The sequence below is a fragment of the Hylobates moloch genome, unplaced genomic scaffold, assembly GCF_009828535.3.
Source record: "Hylobates moloch isolate HMO894 unplaced genomic scaffold, HMol_V3 SCAFFOLD_34, whole genome shotgun sequence".
NCBI lineage: Eukaryota > Metazoa > Chordata > Mammalia > Primates > Hylobatidae > Hylobates > Hylobates moloch.
In genome coordinates this window covers 1922849-1945737 of record NW_026652309.1, presented here as the reverse complement: position 1 = coordinate 1945737, position 22889 = coordinate 1922849, and the positions used below count along the sequence as shown (strand labels likewise).

General features: G+C 48.9%; 1 protein-coding gene across 2 annotated transcripts in view; it reads left to right on the top strand.

The window, feature by feature from the left end:
- The first annotated feature begins 39 nt into the window (after positions 1-39).
- LOC116463375 (phosphatase and actin regulator 3) overlaps positions 40-22889 on the top strand; it is a 272708-nt gene continuing 249858 nt past the window's right edge. The window contains exon 1 of one of the 2 annotated variants that reach the window (XM_058434605.1): positions 40-178. In XM_058434605.1, the coding sequence (XP_058290588.1) occupies positions 70-178 (109 nt within the window). In that variant the 5' untranslated portion in view covers positions 40-69. Of the gene's footprint in view, positions 179-1765; positions 2042-22889 lie in introns of those variants that run through there. The other variant, XM_058434608.1, reaches the window with a different exon arrangement.

The window sequence follows — 22889 nt, the reverse complement described above, 5'->3', positions numbered from 1 at the left end:
CCTGGTCCCGGTCCCGCCCCGCCGGCGCCTCCCCGCGGCCCCGGCTGCGCTCCGCGGCCCTCCGGCGGGATGCGCGGCCGTGGCGGGGGGCGCGCCCGCTGTCCTGCGCCCCTGCGCTCGCTGCTGAGCGCCTTCGGGGCCCGGGACGCCGCCGCCGCCGCCCGAGGTCCTGCACAAGGTAAGCGCGCGCCGCGGGGAGGGGACGCGGGACGGGGGGCCCGGGGTCCCGGCCGGGCACGAGGCGCTGGGGGACGACTCCTCCTGGATCCCTTGCCCTTGGCCGTTGCGGGTGGCCAGGATGCCCGCTGCGCCCCCAGCCACAGAGGTGGGCGCCCCGGGTCTCAGTCTTACCGCCCCCCCCGCAGCAAAGTCACCAGAGTCTCTCCCTAAACAAGGGCAGTGCCGGCCAGGGTCAGAAGCGCTGGCGTGGGGGTCGGCAGTCTGGGGTTTGGAATTCCCCTCTGCCAGCTGCATGAGCCTTTTTGCATGGCATTTGACCTTGCTGCGCCTCAGTTTCTGCATCTGTAAAATGGGGGTGATCCAATACCTGTGTCTTGGGGGCGGCAGTTGGGATCATATGGACAGCGCTGGCCACCCAAGAGAGGGCTCTGCGCTTGTTCACTCTTCTTCCCCAGGGAGGGCCATTGGCCTCCACCCATGTGGGGCTGGCCCCTCGCCCCCTGCTGGCAGACACCTGGCCCTGGAGAGGGTCCAGCTGCAGTTCAAGGGATGGGATCTAGGAAGAGGGGCCTGAGGAATCCAGAAAATGGCCAGGGCCCCAGCTGGGCCAGGGAAGAGGAGTTGAGGATGGGGAGCGGCCTCAGGCCTCCTGGTGACAAGGCTAGTGTGTTGCCTGTGCTCAGTGGCCGTGGGTGCATGAGTACCAGGTGTCCAGCAGGCAGAACCCGGATGCGGTGGAGGAGAGCTAGGCCAGTGTTTCTGCACTGGCCCTTGGTGAGGATACCAGGCACACATATTACAGATTGTTCCAGGGGCCCCACCCAGGCCTGCCCCTTGCAATCTCCTGGGAGAATCTGTGTTTTTAACCAAAGCACCAGGAAACTCTGGGATCAGGCCATTCGGGAAATGCTCGTTTAGATCCATCAGTGGTTCTTTTCAGTGCCTCGAAACGGGTTGATCCTGCCTTCCCTTGAAGACATTTCTGGTTGTCACACCTGGGGGAACGCCACTGGCACCCAGTGGGCAGAAGCCAGGGACACTGCTAAGTGTCCGGCACTGCCAGGAGCCCTCCTTCCCCCCGAGGCGATAAATGGTGTAGTCCACAGGCTAGTGCTGGGGTTGGGAAACCCTGAGATACAGGGATACGTGGAGTCACAAAGTCGAGAAAGGGGGACATGGGGATTTGGGGGACACTTGAGGGCCCACTCTCTGCCAGGCCTTCTGTGGTGCCCTTGGAGGAGAAGCTCATGGCAGAAGCTTAGCCCAGGCACAGAGGATGGGCAGCTGAATCCACTCATCAGGAATATTGAGCACCTACTGAGCGCCAGTCCCTGTGCTGAGCTCCCAGAGTGCAGTTGGGAAAGACAGGGAGATGGGGCCCCTCTAGGGTGCCCCCCTCTAATGGGGCAGAAGCCCCTCCCCCACTGCCTGCACAGAGTAGGTGTCCACGAGTGTCAGTGTCCTCCCCCAAAGCACCCTTGTTTTTGGCAATGCATGAGTACTGAGCACAGTGAGGTGTATTCTGGGTTGAATTTTGGGAAAGGGCGTTCCCAGTCTTAACCTTCAGCAGCTTGGCAGTGTGTTTAGGGCCACCAGGAGCCCATGTTCTGCCTGCAGTGATTACGCAACTCCTCACCTGTTCCTTGTGCTCCTCAGTGGTTGGGCATTTTTAAAATAGTTCTGCAGCCTCTGTCTAGGCCTTGATGGATGGATGGCAGGGCTCAGCCACTGCTGACCCACTTTCCCCAAGGAGAAAGCAGAGTATTTTGTCAGTGGGTCAGCAAATGATTATTCATCATTGAAAATGCTTCAGGCGCTGATCTAGACGCTGGGATGCTGCGGGGAGCAGGGAGGCCCTGAGGTGAGAATTCACTTGATGGCACTGGGGAACAGGAGGGTAGTTGAGGCTGGAAGCCCATCAGCTAGGGGACTGGAGGGAGCTGAGTTTGGGGAGGTGGCCCATGGGCCTTGGCCTCCATCATAAGTCCCTAGGGGTTTTACATGTGCAACCCGAGGCCAATGGCAGGTTCTAGGCTGAGGAATTGCATGTCCCTCTGTGTCTGAGAGAAAGCTCCTCGTGGCCGCTGTGTGGCCGCAGGTTTATTTGGAGGTTATGGCAGCAGGGGAGTTGCCAGCTGCTTGGAGGACAGGAGGCTGATAGGCCCTGCTCATGACTTGGGTACCCTAAATCCAGGATGCCATGTAGGTTTGGGGTCTGAGCACTGGGTGGATGGTGGTGCTGTTTATGGGGGTGTGGAAGGCTTGGTGGGGGAGGAGGGAGACTGGTGGGAGGCTTCTGCAGTGCATTCCTTCACTTTCCATGGAGAGAGGAGGTTTGGGAGAGGAAGCGCGCATTCCGTGCTGACCATGGTGATTTGGAGGGGCTGTGTATACTGGGCCATCGCACGTCTGAGTCTGGAGCTTGGGGCGGTGGTTGGTCTGGAGGTTGCAATCTGAGATTCATCAGAATGGGGCTGGCACTTAAAGGAGGTCACTTGGGAGGGGGCTGAGGCAGAGAGTGTGGCTGGGTTTCTTGGTTTCAATGTTGCATTTCAATGTTGAGTCAGATAGGACCCCAGTGCAAATGCCAAGTTTTTGGTTTGGAGCAAGGGTCCGAGCACCCAAGGAAGAACCAGGCGGTGTGCCCACAACTCTTTGGGCACTCTGATGCCAGACCTCGAGAAGATCCCTTTGACTTCGTTCCTTTTGGAACCAGGAGGATCTGTCCAGCTGCCACCTGAAGCTCGGCTTCCCTGATTTGTGTGGCTACTTCCTGGAGATTGCTTGGGAATCTTAACTCTCACCCTTAAAGGGATAATGTGCTATTTCTGGGGCCAGGGCTGCATTAATTTAGGAACAAATTAACCACTCATTCTTCCAGACTTTGAAGTCTGATTTCGAAGCGCTGACTCGTAGTGGGTTATTTCTGCACTAAGTGAGTTTTTTTTTCCTATTAAATTTTTTTTTGAAGGGAAAGGCGTGATCCATGATATCATGACATGTCCCAGCTGATGCTCATTAAAAGTTGTGGCTTTAGGGGCTGCAAAAGACAGTTTGAAATTTAATGCCTTGTTTCCCTGGCTCAGCTCAGAGTCGGGGCTGGGCAAGGCTCCCTGAAGGCAATAACTCTGAAGACCCAGATTGGGTCTGGAGTTGCCCGATTCTTTTGAAATCTTAATGACAACCAGCTGGACTTAGCAGGCTTTTCTGGTAGCAAGTGACTGAAATGGACTAGACACACAGAAGCAAAAGGGCTGTCTGTTAATTCAGGAAACTGGGCGTCTGTAGCTCCAGCTAGCCTCTCCTTGTCTGTCCTGGACTCAGGCTGGGTCATATCGCTGGCCCTTGAACCACTTACTGGAGCGAGGGAGTGGGGAGGACTGGACGACCGAGACCTAGCTGTCTCCTCCAGTCCAGAAATGGAGCTGGCATCCCCGCCATAGCCAGCCTGAGACTTCCAGTAGGAAATCAGGAGGATCACAGAAGGAGATGGGTTCTGGGATCACAAACTCCCGCATGGCAGTGCAAGAACCCCACAGCTGTGCTCACCTGACCTGCAAAACCCGCCGTGCATTGCAAATCACCCTGCAGCCTTCAGTTTCCTTTCCTGTGACCAATGTGTGCTTAGAGGCAAAAGGCAGAGTCATGATGTCCCGGCAGCTCGAGAAGGCCCTGGGAGAGGTGTGACCTGGCTACACATCTTGTTTCTCTCCTTTCCCCGCAGGGTGCTCAGGGCACACCTGTGAGAGCCAAGCACCTCCCCACAGCCAGTGGCCCCTCAGGTCTGCTTCTCCTTCGCCTGCTCTGAGCCTCACATTTTCTCACCGCTTAGCCCAAATCCCCACGCAGCTGTCACCCCATTACTTTAAGGACTGCTGTCTGCTGGTGAACTTTGCTGATGACTAAGTTGATCGCTCCATTTTTGTTTGAAGGGAAAGGAGTGATCCCCAATCTTTAGAAATGGCCTAGGCTGGGCGCAGTGGCTCACGCCTGTAATCCCAACACTGTGGGAGGCTGAGGCTGGCAGATCATGAGGTCAGGAGATTGAGACCATCCTGGCTAACACAGTGAAATCCTGTCTCTACTAAAAGTGCAAAAAATTAGCTAGGCGTGGTGGCGGGCGCCTGTAGTCCCAGCTACTCGGGAGGCTGAGGCAGGAGAATGGCGTGAACCCAGTAGGTGGAGCTTGCAGTGAGCTGAGATTGCTCCACTGCACTCCAGCCTGGGTGACAGAGCGAGACTCCGTCTCAAAAAAAAAAAAAAAAAAACAAAAGCCTAGCCTGTAGTTGGGACTCCATAAATATTTTATGGGATGAACGGATAATGTGGTCTCCAGCTCAGGGGATAAGTTTTTCTGGAAAAAAATTACTCCCTCAAACACATACACGTATATATTTAATTACACTAGTATGTCATGAATACATCCTCCAAGTGAGAAATTGAAAACATTGCAAATAAGGCTCAAATCCCTCTGGAACATGAATCCTCCCCCCGCCCCCCACCCTTCGCCCTTCCCCAGGGAAGCCACTGTTACCATTCATGGCATTTCCCACCAAACTTTCTTGACATAAGCATGTGCTTTTTAAAGAAATGGCATCACACAGCACTTCTCGTTGTGAAGCTGTTTTCACTCTGCAGTGTGTCTTGGAGAGTTATCTGGCTTCGTAGGTTCTGTCTAATTGCTTTAGAATATTCCATGGCTGTTTTCACCTTTCTGCTACCGATGGCCATGGAGGTCCTACTCAGATCCTGTCACAGGCTGTGCTACAGGGGACATCCTGCATGCGGCGCTGGATGCATCTGTACAAGCGTTTCTCTATAAGGCACATCCTAAGAATGGAACTCCTGGGGCTTAGGATGAGTGCATTTTAAATGTAAGCTGCTATTGCCAGACTGTTTCCCATAGTGGCTGTGTCACTCCCAACAGCAGTGTCGGAGGTACCCGTTCCTCTCACCAGCACTTGATACATTCACATTCTGAAATTTTGCCCATCCTTCAGAGAAGTGAAAATCACATTGTTTAATTTGCATTGCCTTGATTGCTTGAGAGTTTTTCTTATGTGACTTGGCCATTTAGATTTCACTCTCTGAGTGTTGCCTCTTCATTTACTTTGCGCTCTTTTTCCAGGGGGTCGTTGGTGTGTTTCCGAGTGGTTTGTGAGCGCCATTAATCTGATCTGGAACCCAATCCTCCGCGGGCTGCAAATATTCGTGTTCTGTCTGTTGTGTGTCTTTTCACTTTGTTTATGGTGTTCTTGGTTGAATAGAAGCTTTTAGTTCTGATGTGGTAAAATGTATCCAGCTTTTTCTTTGTTTTTGCTTCTTGTGTCTTAAGAAACCCTTTTCTGCCTCGAGTTTCGAGTGAACAGCTTATCTCAGTGTAGCAGGGAGGGTCCTGGTTTTAGCTCTGAAAGTCCTGCACCCTGAGAAGTCCTCGGCCCGGGGCATACCAGGAAGGCTGCTCAGAAACACATCCCTCTGCGTTTCCTTTTGAGGCTTGTATAGCTTTTTCTTTGCATTTATTTTTCTAATCTACTATAACGTGTGTGAATGAACAGTATGAGGTAGAATACAGGGTTTTAATAGGGATTACAGGAGTCACTGGGTTTAACCCAGGGGTCTGTTGATTCTGGTGGGGATTCCTAGCCCTGAGGGAGCAGAGGGAGGAAAGGTGGTCTGGGGGTGGGGACAGATCCAGTCAATTTACTTTATCCCTAACTGCGAAGTGGACCATGGCTTCCAAACCAAAACTCAGAGCAGGTTTTGGGCAAAAATTGGTCTGATCTGGTGGCCTACATGGTTTTATTGATACGATTGACAATTGGCTGTACATTTCCCAAGCAGGGACCAGCTGTGTGGAGAAATTTGGATGCTCCTTCTGGTAGCCTGGCTGCTTTCCCAGGGCCGGCCCCAGGAGGGAGGCTCCCTGCGTGCCCGCCTCCACCAGCAGCCTCGGACTGACTCCTAACAAGCCCAGGGCGCTGGCTTTCCCGGAACCCTCCTCTGATTCGGGATTTCTACCAAACTTCGGTAGCGGTTTACTTTAAGGAAAACAACGATACACATCCCTTGCATAGGACTCCTAGCCTGGGCTGGGGCTGGCTGGGATGTGGGGATGGGAGGACCGGGGGTCTGGCCCTCTCTGGGCTGGCCCGGAGTTTGCGTTGTGGGCTTTGCATTGGGCAGGGGGAGTTGCCCTTTGGAAGCTGGTGACCTTGTGGCCTAGATTACCTGGAGCAATGTCGATTTTGCGTTATTACAGTATTTTCAGGAAAGCTACTTAGGTGCACCAGTCACCAGGGACGGTTCATGCGTGGACCTGTGGAAGGCCTTTCCTGGAGGGAATTCAGCAGCTCTTGGGCCTCACACTGCGAAGTGGGCCAGACCGGGGGGCTCTCTATGGAAGGTTCCTGTGCCAGGCATTTTAGTCGCAAACTGTGTGGGCCAAAGGAAACACAAGTGAGCTAGTGGGCAAGAAGGTGTCGTACTGGTGCCCGTGTGTGCAACGGGGCAGCCCTAACTCAGTGCCTCCGTGCCTCAGTGCCTCAGTGCCTTGGCTGGTGCCCTTAAGGACAAGTGTGTGTGAACGTGCATGAGAGTGTGAGGATGTACATGAGTGCGTGTGCCTGTGTGTGCCTGATTGTGTGTGTGTATGCATGTGTGAGGCTGTGCAAGAGTGTGTATGTGCCTGTGTGTGAATGACTGTGTGTGTGAGGGTGTGAAGCTGTGATGAGTGCACGTGCCTGTGTGTGCATGATTGTGTGTGTGTGTGTGAGGGTTGAGGCTGTGCAGGAGTGTGCATGCCTGTGTGTGTATGCATGTGTGTGAGGGTGTGAAGCTGTGCAGGAGTGTGTGTGAAGGTGTGCGTGAGTGTGTATATGAGCAAGTGTGTGCATGAGTATTACATGCATGAGTGTGTGCATGAGCAAGTGTGTGCATGAGTGTGCGCGTGCATGAGTGTATGTGTGCTTGTATCTATGAATGTAATCTCCCTCAACCTAGCGTGCCAGCCTCAGCACAGCCCTGCTCTGACCAGAGGCTTAGGAGGCCCTCCAGCTCCCAGCCCCTACCCCTCCGTCTAAGCCAGGCCTCTTACCTTCACTCCCCGGCCTTCACCCGTGCTGCTCCTCCTGCCAGAAGGCTCCTGGCCTCCTGTGGAGTGTACCCATCTGTCAAGGCCCAGCAGTGAGATCTCGTCTGTGAAGCCTCTCACCCCCTATTCTGGGGTGAGCTTTTCCCCCTGTAAACTCTTATCGTCCAAATCTCTCCTTCATATAAGGACCAGTCAGATTGGATTGCCCACCCCCCACCCCCTCAGCAGCCTCATTTTAATGTAATCACCCCTTTAAAAAACGCCTTCTCCAAATATTGCATTCTGAGACACTGGGGATCAAAACTTCAGCATATACATATTAGGGGGGAATACAGTTCAGCCCCTGACAGCTCGGCTGGGAATGTGAGCAGGGCCTCAGGTCCTTTCCACTCGGGCTATTGCATGCGCAGCTTGAGGTGCAGAAGTGAGCAACCCGAGAGAAACAGACTCAAGTTCTGTCACCGCTTATGATCTGGCTTTGGACATCGCAGTCCCGCTTCTGCCTTAGAATCGGTCTTCCCTGACTCGGGGTGAGGGTCGGCGTGAACCCACCTCTCAGCGGGAGGCTGCAAAGCCACACTGCGAGAAGAACATATGAGGTTGGAGGTGATGTGACCAAAAATGTCACTGCACTGGGAGGGACCCTCAGATGCTTGTGACTGGTTTCTGGCAGATTTCGCCCCAGGCACGTTTTTCTTTGCTGGGTGTGCTTTGCCTGCTGCTGCCATAAATCACAGTTGTGAGTACAGCTATAGCTGAGTCCTGTGAGTCCTCTAGTGAATCACTCAACCTGGGGGTGGTCATGGGGACCCCGGCACAATAATCACCCTGTTCACTCTCGTTAATGATCCATCTGCTCCACCAAAGGTAAACCCAGTGAGTGGCGCATTTTTGTGTGCAGGGCATGCACCCCATGCCTGGCACCTAGTGGGTGTGCTGTAAGCTCTGTGTCCAACGGAGAGCATGATGAGGAGGCGATGGTCGGGAGGTGGGGTTGGTGGCAGGGAGGCCTCCTCTCCTCACCCCCGTGCAGAGGCCCTTCCTTGCGGCTCACAGGAGTTTCTTCAAGTACTGTCGCTCTGACATTGAGCTTTTCATTTCTCCCTAAAGGAAAGCCATTTAGCAAAAAGAATCTCCTAATTTAGCAACATTATCTCTGTCAAGTTACAGGAAGTGGGCATGTGGCCTCTTTGCATGAGTCTCTCAGCGGTGGAAGCTGGCTCTTCCTCCTGAAAACATGTCGTATTTTTAGACTGTCTTGAATGATTTACACACCTTTTCTACAAGCAGACCTGGAGATGGGAATGCACAGGCCTGCCTGGACGTCTTCTCCAATACCCAACCTGTGTGTTTGTGCTGTCACCTGACAGGTGCCCTTGGTAGCCCTTCTCCATCCAAGCCTCCCTCCAGGTGGCCTGCCCTGGCCTGCTCTGTGGTCATTCTGCCTCGTGGAGGCCGGCACAGACTTCCTGCCCCCTGCACATTGCACATTTGGACCTAAGTTCATTGCCACTCCCCCAGAGGGCAAACACTAAAAATAGACTCTCTTCACTGGATGAGGTTTCTAATACAAGCTAAGGACTGCGTCTCTCCACTTACGAGTGTCCGAAACAGCTGTAAGAACTGCACATTCTCCATCTTCCATGACTAAATCCCCTTAACGACCCCAGTTCACTCTAGGACGCTCCTGCACTCGAGGCTTGGTGCATGTTCGATTTCTATTTTTATTTTAATGGCTTTGCTATCTGTGCCTTTTCCTATAATCCATGACAAATCATGATAAATTAACTCCATTATTTTTTTACTGTTTGGTTAAACATTGGGAGAATAAAAAATAAGGAGATATTCCTCTTATTTGTAGATTACTGTGATTTCCGACCTAGAGTATTGTGGTCACGGGTGAAAGTGCAGAATATTGAACACTGATCATTTGTGCTGTTTGCTTGGGAGTCACTACAGTGCGGGATTGGAGAGGAGCCACCCTGCAGTCACTGGACAGTGATAGCCACACCAGCCAGGGCCTGTCCTCAGTCCTGCTCACTCATCTACACATCTCTGTGGGAGATGGGCTCGACCTGGTGGGACCCCATTTGACAGGTGAGGAAAACCGAGGCTGATAGGGATGGAGTAATGTGCCCAAGGTCACAGCTGGTGAGCTGAATTTGAGCCTGGACAGTCTGCTGGATTCTTGGTCGTTCTGTGATCCTGGTTCTGGAAAGTGTCTGACAGCAGGTCAATGCTTGTCGTTACTGCCTGCTTTGGAAGCCCTTAAAAGATGCCCCAACTCTGGCTGTCCTTGTGGGGTGCCTGTCTTGGAAATGAGCAGGCTGCTGACTGAAAAGAGCCTTTCCCTGTAGGTGGGATATGATGCCCCACAGGTGGGACCCCGTATGCCCTACAGGTGGACACGGGTGGTTCTCTCCATCTGTCCTCATCTGTGGCTTCTTCCCTTTGTTAGAGTCTTGAGTTGATGTTGGATATGAGTGTACCTTTCTTCTGAGGATCGTCTAAGCAGGGTGGAGGAGATGCAGGTTGCACAGAGGTGGGAGAAGGACCCTTGGGGCCAGGAGGCAGATGTGGGGTGTCCCCAGCTCTGCCCCGGGTCCCAGTGTGACCCTGTACATGTTCACCCTTCTCTGAGCCTGGCTTTCCTCGTGGATGGAGTGTGATTCCAAAACCCAGTGTTCATGGCTGGTCAGGAGGATCACAGGAGAGATGTCTATTGCTGCCGGAACAATTTACCACCAACTCAGCGGCTAAAGCAGCACCAATTTGTCACCACACACAGCTTGTGGGGCATGGGTGCAGGTGGGCTTGCCTGCTTCCCTCTCTGGGTCTCTGCAGTGCTGTGCTCTTTGTCAGACGCTCTGGGAGAGAATTCACTTCCTGCTCGTTCTGGTGGTTGTCAGAATTCAGTTCCTTGAGGCTGTAGGACTGAGGTCCCTATTTTCTTGCTGGCTGTCAGCTGGAGCCGGGGCTGGAGCCGGGGCTGGGGCTGGGGCCCAGGTCATTTTGGTTCTCAGCTCTAGAGGCCACCGCCTTCCCTGGCTCATGTCTACCTTCAAGGCCAGCAAGGGTGGCTGAATCCTCTCAGCCTTCAAATCTCTCCTCCTTCCCTTCCACCCTGTCCACTCCTGCGTTCCCCTCTGCTTCCTAAGTGATTCCATGAGGCCCATCGGGTCCTCCAGGTTCATCTCCATATCTTCAGGTCTCCTGATTATAACCAAAGGCCTTCACATTGGTGCCTACATTGGTGCTTGATCAGGTCACCGGGGGTCAGGAGTCCTGAGGGAATGAATGGCTCTCAAATTCTGCTGTCCTTACTGTGGGTAAGTGGCTGAGGGCTGCTTGGAGGAACCTCATGGTGGCTGAGGGCTGCCTGGAGGAACCTCACAGTAAAACAAACATCCTCTCACTTAACCAGCACATAAACTCATATGTGAGACTCTGATTTGTAGCAGTCATAGTGCACAGGAAGTTTGTTCATTTATTACAGATTTAGCTGCAGGGTGCTTTTGATAAAAAGACTTGGTTGAATATAGTTAAAACAAATCTGGGATGTGCCCCCTTGCTCAGCATTTCCGTTGCCCCTGTCCCAGTCCAGGCTGCCCCATCTCTCCCTGTCCGATGCAGCAGCCCCGCCCCCCCTGGTCCCTGGGGCCATCTCTGCTGTCGTCCACTTTATCCTCTATCTGGCAGCCCCAGCACCCTTCCAGGAGAGGTCAGTCTGCTCTCAGCTCTTCCTGGCTGGAGACCCTCCCAGGTTTCCTGTCTCTCCCAAGATAAGATCCATGCTTCTACTCATGCTGGGTCAAGAGGCCCTTTGAGTCCTGAGGCCTGTCCCCATCCTCAGCCTCCCGCTATCTCCCCAGTACTGCCCCACCCCTCACCCCTGGCTGCTTCTCAGCCTCTCCAACTGCCCTGTGCTTGCTAGTCTTGCCCTACCACTCCCCACCCCCGCGGCCTGGCCCCCATGCCTGGCACAGGCCCTGTGCTCAGTGAATACTGGTTGAATGAGTGGGCACATGAATCAGCGAATGAGAGACTCAAATGATCAAATATAAAGCAGAGCCTGCGTCTCAGGGACACTCCTCCAGCCTGGCGAGTCTGCAGTCTTCAAGGCCCATTGCCGAATGAAGGGTCTATTTCCCATCTTTGCTGTGAGTCCCAGGTTTCCATGGGAGCAGAACCTACCCTGTTCTAATGTCTGCACCTTCACTCCCAGCTGCTGACGGCCCCCCAGGGCCCATCCCCAGGAACAGGGAGGCTCCTTTTATGCCACAAGGTATAGACTCACAGATTCCCCCAAGTAGCAATTGAAAAGAACCAGCAGGGTCCGTGACCCCAAACTGCAGGCTGAAGTACCAGGGTAATCTTTGTCACACCCCAAGTTGCGGGACAGCAGAGCCCTCTGCCAAATAGAGAAGTGAATGTTATTCCCCCGTGGGCTTTGGAAAATCCTTGCACTATTGTTAATATCTCAGGGCGAAGGCCGGTGAGGGCGCCAGAATTTAATTGCCTAAATAATTGCTTTCCCCAAATGCAAAATCCCGGCGGACCCACCAGCTTCAGTGCGCGCATCGGTTTTAATGAATGGTGGGCGCCGAGAGAGATCACAGCTTCTGTGCAAACACGGACGGCCGTCACTATTTATAGCTTTGTACAGGTTGATTCTTGGGATCATCATTGCTACGGCTGCAGAACGTAAGATCTATTTTTAAAGCACTACCTATAAGCCTAGTGCTATGGATTTTCGGTAATTTATAGCTCGGGCTACGAGACTGCTTTTGAATGGTTACTCTGTAAAGTACTTAATCTACAGTTGCTGCGATGGGGTGCTGGTGGCACGAATCTGTGCTGTGGTGAGTCCGTAAGCCCAGCTCCATGGACTCTGCTGGGAAAAGAAACAACTGTCTTAAGTATATAAATCCAGGAAACATAGGAAACGTCCACATTGAACTGGCAGAAGGAGAACATGTTTGGGTGACAAGGGGCATTATTTAAACATGAAAGATCTTCCTTTAAAAGTTAAAGAAAAGAAGTAAACACCTAATAGTGTATACAACAATGCTAATTCTAGAAGAGGGTTATAGATTTGCTCTTTTATTTATTATTAACATTCTAATTATGTAAGTGTTTCATGATCTCCTCCTTCTGGCAAAAATGAAAGCATTTTGAGTAGGGGCACAGGGAGCTCGGACAGTCGCCATCGTGGACTCTAGGCTCTTCTCTCCGCTTCTGTAGGCAGCTGTTTCACCATGGAGGACGGGGATGCCCAGAACATCCACCCTGTGCTTCCATAGTCATATGTATCTGTGGGAATATATGGTACTGGTGAGTGTGTGTGCACTCATGTGTGCATGTGTGTGCGTGAGTGTGTGTGCTCCATGAGTGATTATGGCATTGTTATGTTATTTACTAACCCAGGAAATAAGAGCTCCAATGATGTTAGACTACAAAGATCTTTTGCAGTACAAGGAAGCCGCTGAGTGCTATTCCCTAGTGTGGATATACCACAGGGCAGCCGTTCTGCTTTGAGGTATGTTTAGGTTGTTTCCACTTGATCGGCGTCATGCATACCTTCCTGTGTTTGGGGTTTCTCTGGAGTAGATGACAAGAACTGGATGAGCTGGGACAGGACATTTTCTATTTGGGCAGATGCAGCCAGTCATCCTGGTTGCTGGTTTCAGTCCCATCCAGCATCTGCAGTGCCTGTTTCACCACATCTTCACCAGCACTTGGTGTTAGACTTTCAACTTTGCCTGTTTGTTTGTTTATTCTTTCCTTCACTGGGGTCAGGGGGTAAAGCCTGGTGGTTAAGAAGGAGGCCTGAGGGGACAGATCCACGCCAGTCCTCCTGCTCCCTGGATCTGTGGCCTCGAGGAGCTCTGCTGGTTCCTGTCTTAGACTTTTTTGGCTGCAACAACAGAATATCTTAGATGGATAATTTAGAAACAGCAGAAATTTATTGCTCACTGTTCTGCAGGCTGCAAAGTCCAAGATCAAGGTGCCGGCAGATTTGCTGTCTGGTGAGTGCCAGTTGCTCAGAGGTGGTTCCTTGCTGCTACGTCCTCACAAGCGAATGGTGTACACAGGGCTCCCTGGACCCTCTTTTATAAGGCACTTATCACTGATGAGGGTGGGGCCCTCATGACCTAATGGTCGTCATCTCTGAGTGCTGTGCTGTCCTATGCAGGACCCGTGTCCCATAGGTGGCTATTGAAATTTATTTGAATGTTAAATGAACTAAAATGAGATGAAATTAAAAATTCAGGTCCTCTGCAGCATGCACCACATTTTAAGCACTCTCAACACTTGTGGCTTCCATGATGGACCGTGCCACGTATACCATCTTCATTCTCGTAGAACATTCTAGCGCATAGTGCAGCGCCAGGGATGAGGCAGCCTCCCCAGTAATTTGCACCAGCCCCAGCCTGCCCTTGACAGGGTTCTGGCCATTCCCATCCCTCGCATAGACACATCTCATCCTCTCCGAAGGCACCTGCTCCTCCCTCCAGGCTGAGCCATCAGAGTCCCATCAGAGTCCCTCCCACGGGGCCCCAGTGCTTCAGTTCCCCACTTCCGGTGGCTCCCGTCAGCGTCCACTTCCCAGGTCTCCACCCGGGCAAGGCTCCTCACTCATCTCCCAGCTCTGGTCTTGGCCTCCACATCTTCCTGAGTGACACCATGCGGGGAACTTGGTGGGTATTTTAGGGGACAGATGAGGAAGCTGAGGCCTCAGGAAGACAGCTGAAGTGTTTTTGGGTGAGGTGGACCAGGGACCACTTTGGGGCACCAGCAACTCCAGCTCCTCATCATGGGGACCAGGGCGAATTCCTTTCTTTAGGAGATTCTGCCTTCTTTTTCCCACAATGCAGTGCCACTGGGGGAGAGCTCATGGCTGATCTCACCCACTGAGACCCACTGAGATCCATTGAGACTCCATTTCTGCAAAGCTCTCCAGACCCTTCGCCCATGGCCTTGGGAGAACGGTGAATGTTAAAGGGCCGAGAGTGTCGCCGCAGAAGCCATGTGGCTCCCCGCAGCAGGGCCAAGGCCTCTGTTACTTTATTTTGTGTTGTTTTTCTATAAAGTGATAGATATATATGGTAAAAATATAAAGAATACAGTAGGACGTAAGGCAAAAATCAGCTTCTCTTGCCCCTCAACTCTCCAGATCTCTGGGTCTTCTCTGGCTGCTCCCAGAGAAGTGCCGTGGCTCTAAGAGGTCACCAGTGTTGCCTCTGAATCCTTCTGGAAAGTCTACACAAAACTTTTGTGCATGGCTTTTGAAATACACACACACACACACACACAACATTCCTATTCTGTGTATGCTTCCGCACACCTTGATATTTCTATTAACAGTGTATCACAGTAGTTGCTGTGTATGAGCCTACAAATGTCTTCCAAGAAGATCTCATCGCAGGACCTTTGTGTGTGCTGTTTCCCACGCCTGGCATGCTCTTTCCTTAGAGAGCCCTGTGCCTATGGCTGATTCCCTTATTCCACTCAGGCCTTTGCACCAGTATTTCTAAACCTTGACCCTTCTTTCTTTCTAAGACCAGTGTTAGGTTCACAGCAAAACTGAGAGGAAGGTACAGGGATATTCCATAGACCCCCATCCCAACATGCATAGCCCCACACATTATCAACGTCCCCCACCAGGGCAGTACATCTGTTACAACTGATGCACCCACATGGACGTAGGAAGATCACCCACAGTCCATGGTTTACATTAGGATGTATCATTGGTGATGTACATTCACTCATTCTTTAGAACAATTCATACATTTTTAAATTTTTTTAATTTTATTTATTTATTTTTAATTATACTTTAAGTTCTAGGGTACATGTGCACAACGTGCAGGTTTGTTACATATGTATACATGTGCCATGTTGGTGTGCTGCACCCATTAACTCATCATTTACATTAGGTATATCTCCTAATGCTATCCCTCCCCCTTCCCCCCACCCCACAACAGGCCCCAGTGTGTGATGTTCCCCTTCCTGTGTCCAAGTGTTCTCATTGTTCAATTCCCACCTATGACTGAGGACATGTGGTGTTTGGTTTTTTGTTCTTGTGATAGTTTGCTCAGAATGATGGTTTCCAGCTTCATCCATGTCCCTACAAAGAACATGAACACATCCTTTTTTATGGCTGCATAGTATTCCATGGTGTATATGTGCCACATTTTCTTAATCCAGTCTAGCATTGTTGGACATTTGGGTTGGTTCCAAGTCTTTGCTATTATGAATAGTGCTGCAATAAACATATGTGTGCATGTGCCTTTATAGCAGCATGATTTATAATCCTTTGGGTATATATGCAGTAATGGGATGGCTGGGTCAAATGGTATTTCTAGTTCTAGATCCTTGAGGAATCTCCACACTGTCTTCCACAATGGTTGAACTAGTTTACAGTCCCACCAACAGTGTAAAAGTGTTCCTGTTTCTCCACATCCTCTCCAGCACCTGTTGTTTCCTGACTTTTTAATGATTGCCATTCTAACTGGTGTGAGATGGTGTTTCATTGAGGTTTTGATTTGCATTTCTTTGGCCAGTGATGATGAACATTTTTTCATATGTCTGTTGGCTGCATAAATGCCTTCTTTTGAGAAGTGTCTGTTCATATCCTTTGCCCACTTTTTGATGGGGTTGGTTGTTTTTTTCTTGTAAATTTGTTTGAGTTCTTCATAGATTCTGGATATTAGCCCTTTGTCAGATGAGTAGGTTGCAAAAAGTTTCTCCCATTCTGTAGGTTGCCTGTTCACTCTGATGGTAGTTTTTTTCATTCATTTTTTTCCAAGACAAAATCATTCAATTTTCAGACAAGTTTATAATGACACCTACCCCTCCTTATAGTATCATAGAGATACTGCCCTAAAAATCCTCTGTGTGCTACCTATTCATTCCTCTCTTCCTTCTCTGCAACACCTGGCATCCACTCATCTTTTTATTGTCTCCATAATCTTGCCTTTTTCAAGAACAGCATAGAGTTGGAATCATACAGTGTGTGGTCTTTTCAGATCTGCTTCTTTCACTGAGCAATATGCATTTACATTCCCTCCATATCATTTCATGGCTTTATAGCTCATTTTTTTGTACTGAATAATATTCCAATGTTTGGATCTACCACAGTTTGTTTGTCTACTCACCTGCTGAAGGACTTCTTGGTTGCTTCCAAATTTTGACAATTATGAATAAAGTTGCTATAAAAATCCGTGTGCAGGTTTTTGTGTAGATATGAGTTTTCAACATCTTTGTATAAATACCAAGGAAGGCAATTTCTGGATCGTGTGGTAAGAGGAGTTTTAGTTTTGTAAGAAACCACCAAGCTGTCTTCTAAAGTAGCTGCACGATTTTGCATTCTCAGCAGCAGTGAATGTGAATGAGAGTTCCTGTTGCTCCACATTCTCACCAGCATTTGGTATTGTCAGTGTTCTGGACTTTGGCCATTCTGATGGGTGAGCAATGGTCTCTCACTGTGGTTTCAGTTTGCATTTCTCTAATGGCATAATGTTTGGAGCATCTTCTCATGTACTATTTAGCATCTGTAGGTTGTTTTGGTGAGGTGATCTATTCAGGCTTTTGGCCCATTTTTAAATCAAATTGTTCATTCTCTTACTGTTGAGTTTCAAGAGTTCTTTGTATATTTTGGATAACAGTTCTTTATTAGGTATGTGTTTTACAAATATTTTCTCCCAGTCTTCAGCTTCTCTTTTCAATCTCTTGACAGTGTCTGTACAAAGTAGACTTTTTTTATTTTAGTGAAGTCCAGTATATCAATTATTTCTTTCAAGGATGATGCCATCATATTGCATCTAAAAAGTCCTCACAAAACCTAAGGTTTTCTAGACTTTTCTCCTGTGTTATCTTCTAGGAGTTTTACAGTTTTATGTTTTACATTTAGTTCTATGATATATTTTGAATTAATTTTTGTGAAAGGTTTAAGGCTTGTGTCTAGATTCAGTTATTTTTCTGCATGTGGATATCCACTTGTTTGAGAACATTTGTTGAAAAGACTTCCTTTTCTCCATTATATTGTCTTGGATCCTTTGTCAAAAATCAGTTGACTATATTTATGTGGATCAATTCCTGAGCTCCCTATTCAATTCCACTGATTTATTTGTCTGTTTTTCTTCCAGTATCACACTGTCTTGATTAATGTAGCTTTATAGTAAGTCTTAAAGTTGGGAATGCCAGTCCTCCAACTTTGTTCTTCTCCTTCAACAGTGTGTTGGGTATTCTAGGCCTTTTGCCTCTCCATATAAATCTGAGATTCAGTTTGTGAATAGTCACAACTGATTTTGACTGAGATTGCATTGACTTTATGGATCCAATAGAGAAGAGCTGACATGACAATATTAAGCAGCCTTCCCATCCATGAACATGGATTCTCTCTCCATTTATTTGGTTCTTGGATTTCTTTCATCAGAGTTTTGTCATTTTCCTCAAATCTTATACATATTTTGTTAGATGTATACCCAGGTATTTTATTTTTGGGGGGTGACTTGCTCATTGCTGGTTTATAGAAAGAGATTAACTTCTGTATGTTATCCTTGTATCTTGCAACCTTGCTACAATAATTTATTAGTTTCAGGAGGCTTTTTGGTCGAGTTTTTTTTTTATTTTCTACATAGATTTTCATGTCATTTGTGAATGAAGACAGTTTTATTTCTTCCTTCCTAATCTAGGTACTTTTTATTTTTCCTTTTCCTGTCTTACGGCGTTAGTTGAACTTGAACAATGTTAAACAGACACACAATGTTGAAAATCTGTCTGAGTTTTGTCAGATTGTGTCTTTCAAGGAGTCAGTTCCTTTCATCTAGGCCATCAAATTTGTGGACATAGAATTGTTCAGAGTATTCTGTCATTATCCTTTTAATGTTCATGGGGTCTGCAATGTGTGTTCCCTCTTTCACTTCTGCTATTAGTAACTTGTGTCCTCTCACTTTCTTAGTTAAGCTGGCTACAGACTTAACAATTTTATTGATGTTTTGTCAAAGTACCAGGTTTTGGTTTCATTGATTTTATTGATTTTCTATTTTGAATTTCATTGATTTATGCTCTAATTTTTTATTAGTTTTGTATCTGCTTGCTTTGGATTTAATTTGCTCTTCTTTTTCTAGTTTACTAAGGTAGAACCTCAGATAACTGATTTTAGATCTTTCTTCTTTTCTAGGATATACATTCAGTGTTACAAATTTCACTCTAAACATTGTTCTCACTGCGCTCACAAATTTTCATAAGTTGTGTTTTATTTTTGTTCAGTCCAAAATATTTTTAAATTTCACTCGAGATTTCTTCTTTGACCTATGTGGCACATGAGGTGTGTTGTTCAATCTCCACGTTTTGAGATTTTCCAGTTATCTTTTTGTTATTAATTTCTAGTTTAATTTAACTGTGGCCTGAGAGCAGATGTTGTATAATTTCTTTTAAATTTGTTACTGTGCCGGGCATGGTGGCTCACACCTGTAATACCAGCACTTTGGGAGGCCGAGACAGGTGGATCACAAGGTCTGGAGTGCGAGACCAGCCTGTCCAATACGGTGAAACCCCATCTCTACTAAAAAATACAAAACTTAGCCCGGCATGGTGGCGCACGCCTGTAGTCCCAGCTAATCGGGTGGTTGAGGCAGGAGAATGGCTTGAACCTGGGAGGCGGAGGTTGCAGTGAGCCAAGATTATGCTACCACACTCCAGCCTCTCAAAATAAGAACAAAAATAATAAATAAATAAATACATTTGTTAATGTGAATTTTGTGTCCCAGAATGTGGTCTATCCTGGTGAATATTTCATGTGAGCTTGAGAAGAATGGGTATTCTTCTGTTGTTGGATGAAGTGGTTTATAGATGTCTGTTACATCCAGTTGATTGATGGTGCTGTTGAGTTCAACTCTGTCGTTACTGATTTTCTGCTTAATGGGTCTGTTCGTTTCTGATAGACGGGTGTTGCGGTCACCAACTTTAATCCTGGATTCATCTATTTTTTTCTTTGAAGTTCTGTCTATTTTTACCTCATGTATTTTGACGTCTGTTATTAGGTGCGTACATGTTAAGGATTGTTATGTCTTTTTGGAGAATTGACTCCTTTATCATTATGTAATGCCCTTTGTTGTCCCTGGTAGCTTCTCTTGCTCTGAAGTCTGCTCTGCCTTTCTTCTTTACTTTTATTTTTTACTCTTAACTGTAAGATACCTGTTAAAAAGTGCAGATACCGTAAACATTCATCTTGATGAATTTTCACCAAGTGAACACACCTCTGTAGGCAGAACGCAGTTCAAGAAGCAGAATATAACCTGGATCCCAAAGCCCCCTCGTGTCCCCTCTTAACAAAACCCCTCCTCCACGGGTAGCTATTCTCTGCAGTCTAACATCATCAAGTAGTGTTGTTTGGTTTTTATTTTTCTTTGTTGTCTTTTTTCAGACAGAGCTCACTCTGTTGCCCAGGCTGGAGTGCAGTGGCATGATCTTGGATCCCTGCAACCTCCACCTCCTAGATTCAAGCGATTCTCCTGGCTCAGTCTCCCAAGTAATTAGGACTACAGGCACACAGCACCATGCCTGGCTAATTTTTGTGTGTGTATATTTTTAGTAGGGACAGGGTTTCACCATGTTGACCAGGCTGGTCTTGAACTTCGGACCTCAAGAGATCTGTCCACCTTGGCCTCCCAAAGTGCTGGGTTATAGGCATGAGCCCCCATGCCCGGCCCTGGTACTGAACCTTCTGTAAATGGAATGAGATAGAACATAGTCTTCTTTAACAGAATATTGTGATACCTACCCGGGTTTTTGTCTGGTTAATTTCACTGTTGTATGGTATTTCATTTTGTGAATATAGCACAATTTAATGCCTGTTCAAATTCTTAGGTTAAAAACTTCAAAAACATCTTATTGTCTGACAATTATCTTTGATTTGGATGAGTTCTTCTGCGTGTAACACCTCTGGACATTGGCATACGTAGTTTGTGTGTCTGCTCAGCAAATTCCTCTGTGTCCTTCCAAGGTCTGCTCAGCAGGGCGGTGGTGTATTTTTGCATCTGTTTTGTGTACTGCTGGATCACCAGTGCCTGGTGCATAGCAGGTACTCAACAAGGCCATTTCCTGGAGCTTCCCTGAGCTTCCCAGCCTGGCCAGTGGCTCTGTACACTCCTACCTCTCCATGCTGTGATGGTGTTGGACACGGCTTACCCCTTCACCATGCAGACTGGGCCAAGCCATCCCATGCCTGACGGCACACAGGACAGGGCCTGGCATGGAGTCAGTGTTTGGTGCATGTTTGTTGAGCAAATGTCTGCTTTGTAAGCTGGGGTTGCTGGTAGAGATTTTGGTGGGTTGGGGAGGCCAGAGGAAGGAGCTGGAGCTGGTATTATGGAAGGAATGTAGGAGCCCTTTTCTGTCCTGTTGGTAACCCTTGTTAGATACCCTGTCTGAGCCTCAACTTCATTGTTTGTAAAAAGAGGATGATTATTCCAACCTCACAAGATTATAAATCAATGCATGCGAGGTCCTTGGTAAGCTCTAGGATCTACAAAAATGCTATCAGCATTAATCTTGTTACCTCCTCCTCTTCCTTTCATACTTCCTCCTCCTTTATCATCATCAAGTCAGTGATTTTTCGGGGGGCCCAACAAAAGCATGAAGTTCCTGCCTGTGTGAGTTGGGGTATATTTGATGCAATAACGGCCTGGGCTCTGGAGCTGAGGACATGGGATCCAGTCCTGGCTTTGCAGGTTTGTGACCTGGGGCAGGTACTTAAGAACTTTGCCTCTCGTTTTCCTCATTTGCTAAATGGGAAAATCACAGTTCTACCTGATTTGGGTAGTTTCAGCATTAGCCATGTCAATCATTGTAAAGTTTTTAGAACAATGGCTGGCAGGTGGTAAGAGCGAAGTGTTAAGTAAATGAAAACCCTACTATCAGAGGCCTATGCCAGCAGGATGTTTGGCCCCTTTACAAGAGATCAGGAGGGAGACAGGTGCAAGGTCTTTCTCTGCTGTTAGCGTTTCATCCTCATGTGTGTTGCTGCAGGGTCACAGGCTGGCTGCTGTAGTTCCAGGCCCCACAGGGCACTCCAGGGCAGGAAGCAGGAATGCAGTCAGGACTGCAAACTGCACCTGCAATGGTGACAAATGCTTTTTCTGTAAGTGGCTCTCTCTGTCTATCAGCAGTCGTTCCCAGAGGCCCCAGAAGCCTGTTCCTCTCCTTTCGTTAGCTAGAGTCGGAGCATGCAGTATCTGTCACTGTGTGGGGGGACCCAGGATGGAGGAAAAGTCACCTGGAGGTCTATAGCTTTGTGCTGACAACATACAAGATGGATCAGTGGCCCATGACACAAGAGTGCAGGGGCCAGTGGGGCTGCTTTCCACCCTCCCTGTCGAAAGCCTCCCTGCTTTGGGTTGTGTTTCTCTGCTCTGGGTTCTGTCTTCTATCTCTGCTGCCTCATAGGCCGCTCTCCCAGTCACCTGGATGTGCTGGGGGCACGGAAGGAGAATATCAAAGGGCAGATGGTCTCTCACAAGGAACTTTTTGTTCTGCTAATGGTGAAAGCATACTGAGGGCTTCTGTGTGCTACATCAAATGCCCAAACCCTGTAAGCTAGGTTCTCTTCTTCTCAAGTATACACCAAGGCTCAGCAGGGCCACACAGTCAGAAAATGTTGGGACCTGATCTTGTGCCTGGGTCTGTGGCTCCTGCCCTAGACAGCTTGAGTGGACTTGACCCCAAGGAAGGCTGGGCACATCTCCAGGAAGCCATGGGATGCTCACACCACATTTTTTCAGGGCGACTCTGGCTGCCAGTGCCCTTCAGGGCAGAGGCCGTGAATGGTGAAATCAGGGATTTGGTTCTAGAAGAGCTGGGTGTGTTGTTTTTAAAAAGCCTTGGTTGGCATTGCATTGAGCACCACTCTGGGTAGTCTATGGTCACAGCTGTAGGTAGAGAGTCCCTCAGGGATGTGGTCAAAGGTGCAGGAAGTGAAGTTCAAGGCTATGTCATCAAGCCAGGTCCAAGGACCAATCCCACCCGCCACTACTTCAGGTGTTGTTTTTCCAGGTGACCAGCAGAGGGCGCGGCTGCCCACCTGACGAACCTGGCCTCTGCCAGAGTGGTGGTTTTGCTTCATCTTTCCTTGGGTCCTGGAACTCCCACACTGGTGTTTTGCCTTCTTGTTTCTCTTTGGATGGTCCCCTATGAGTTTAGCCTGAGAGGGTGGCTTGAGCAGTTCTTCGTAAGCATTTGAAGTTTGCTGAATGAGTTATTTTTACATTAAGGGTGAACAAGAGTTCCCTGGAGTCCCAGAGAAGAACCCAGATTGTCCTGGGGGACTGAGGCAGCACAGACAGCGTGAGCCCCTCAGTCCCACAAAGCCTGGAGCCAACTTGGGCCATGGGGAGGCTGAGCCTTCACTCCTGGAGCAGGGCAGTTGCCCGGCTAGGCTCCGCCATGCACATTCATTCATTTATTCATCAACAGATATTTATGTACTGGGAGACTACGACCTCCTAGGCACATTCCGTGCCTGTGGAGCTGACATTGCCACCATCCAGGTTCTTGGCCCATCAGCTCTCCAGGGCCCTAGGAAAGCAGTTGGTAGCATAAGAAAACTGCAGAA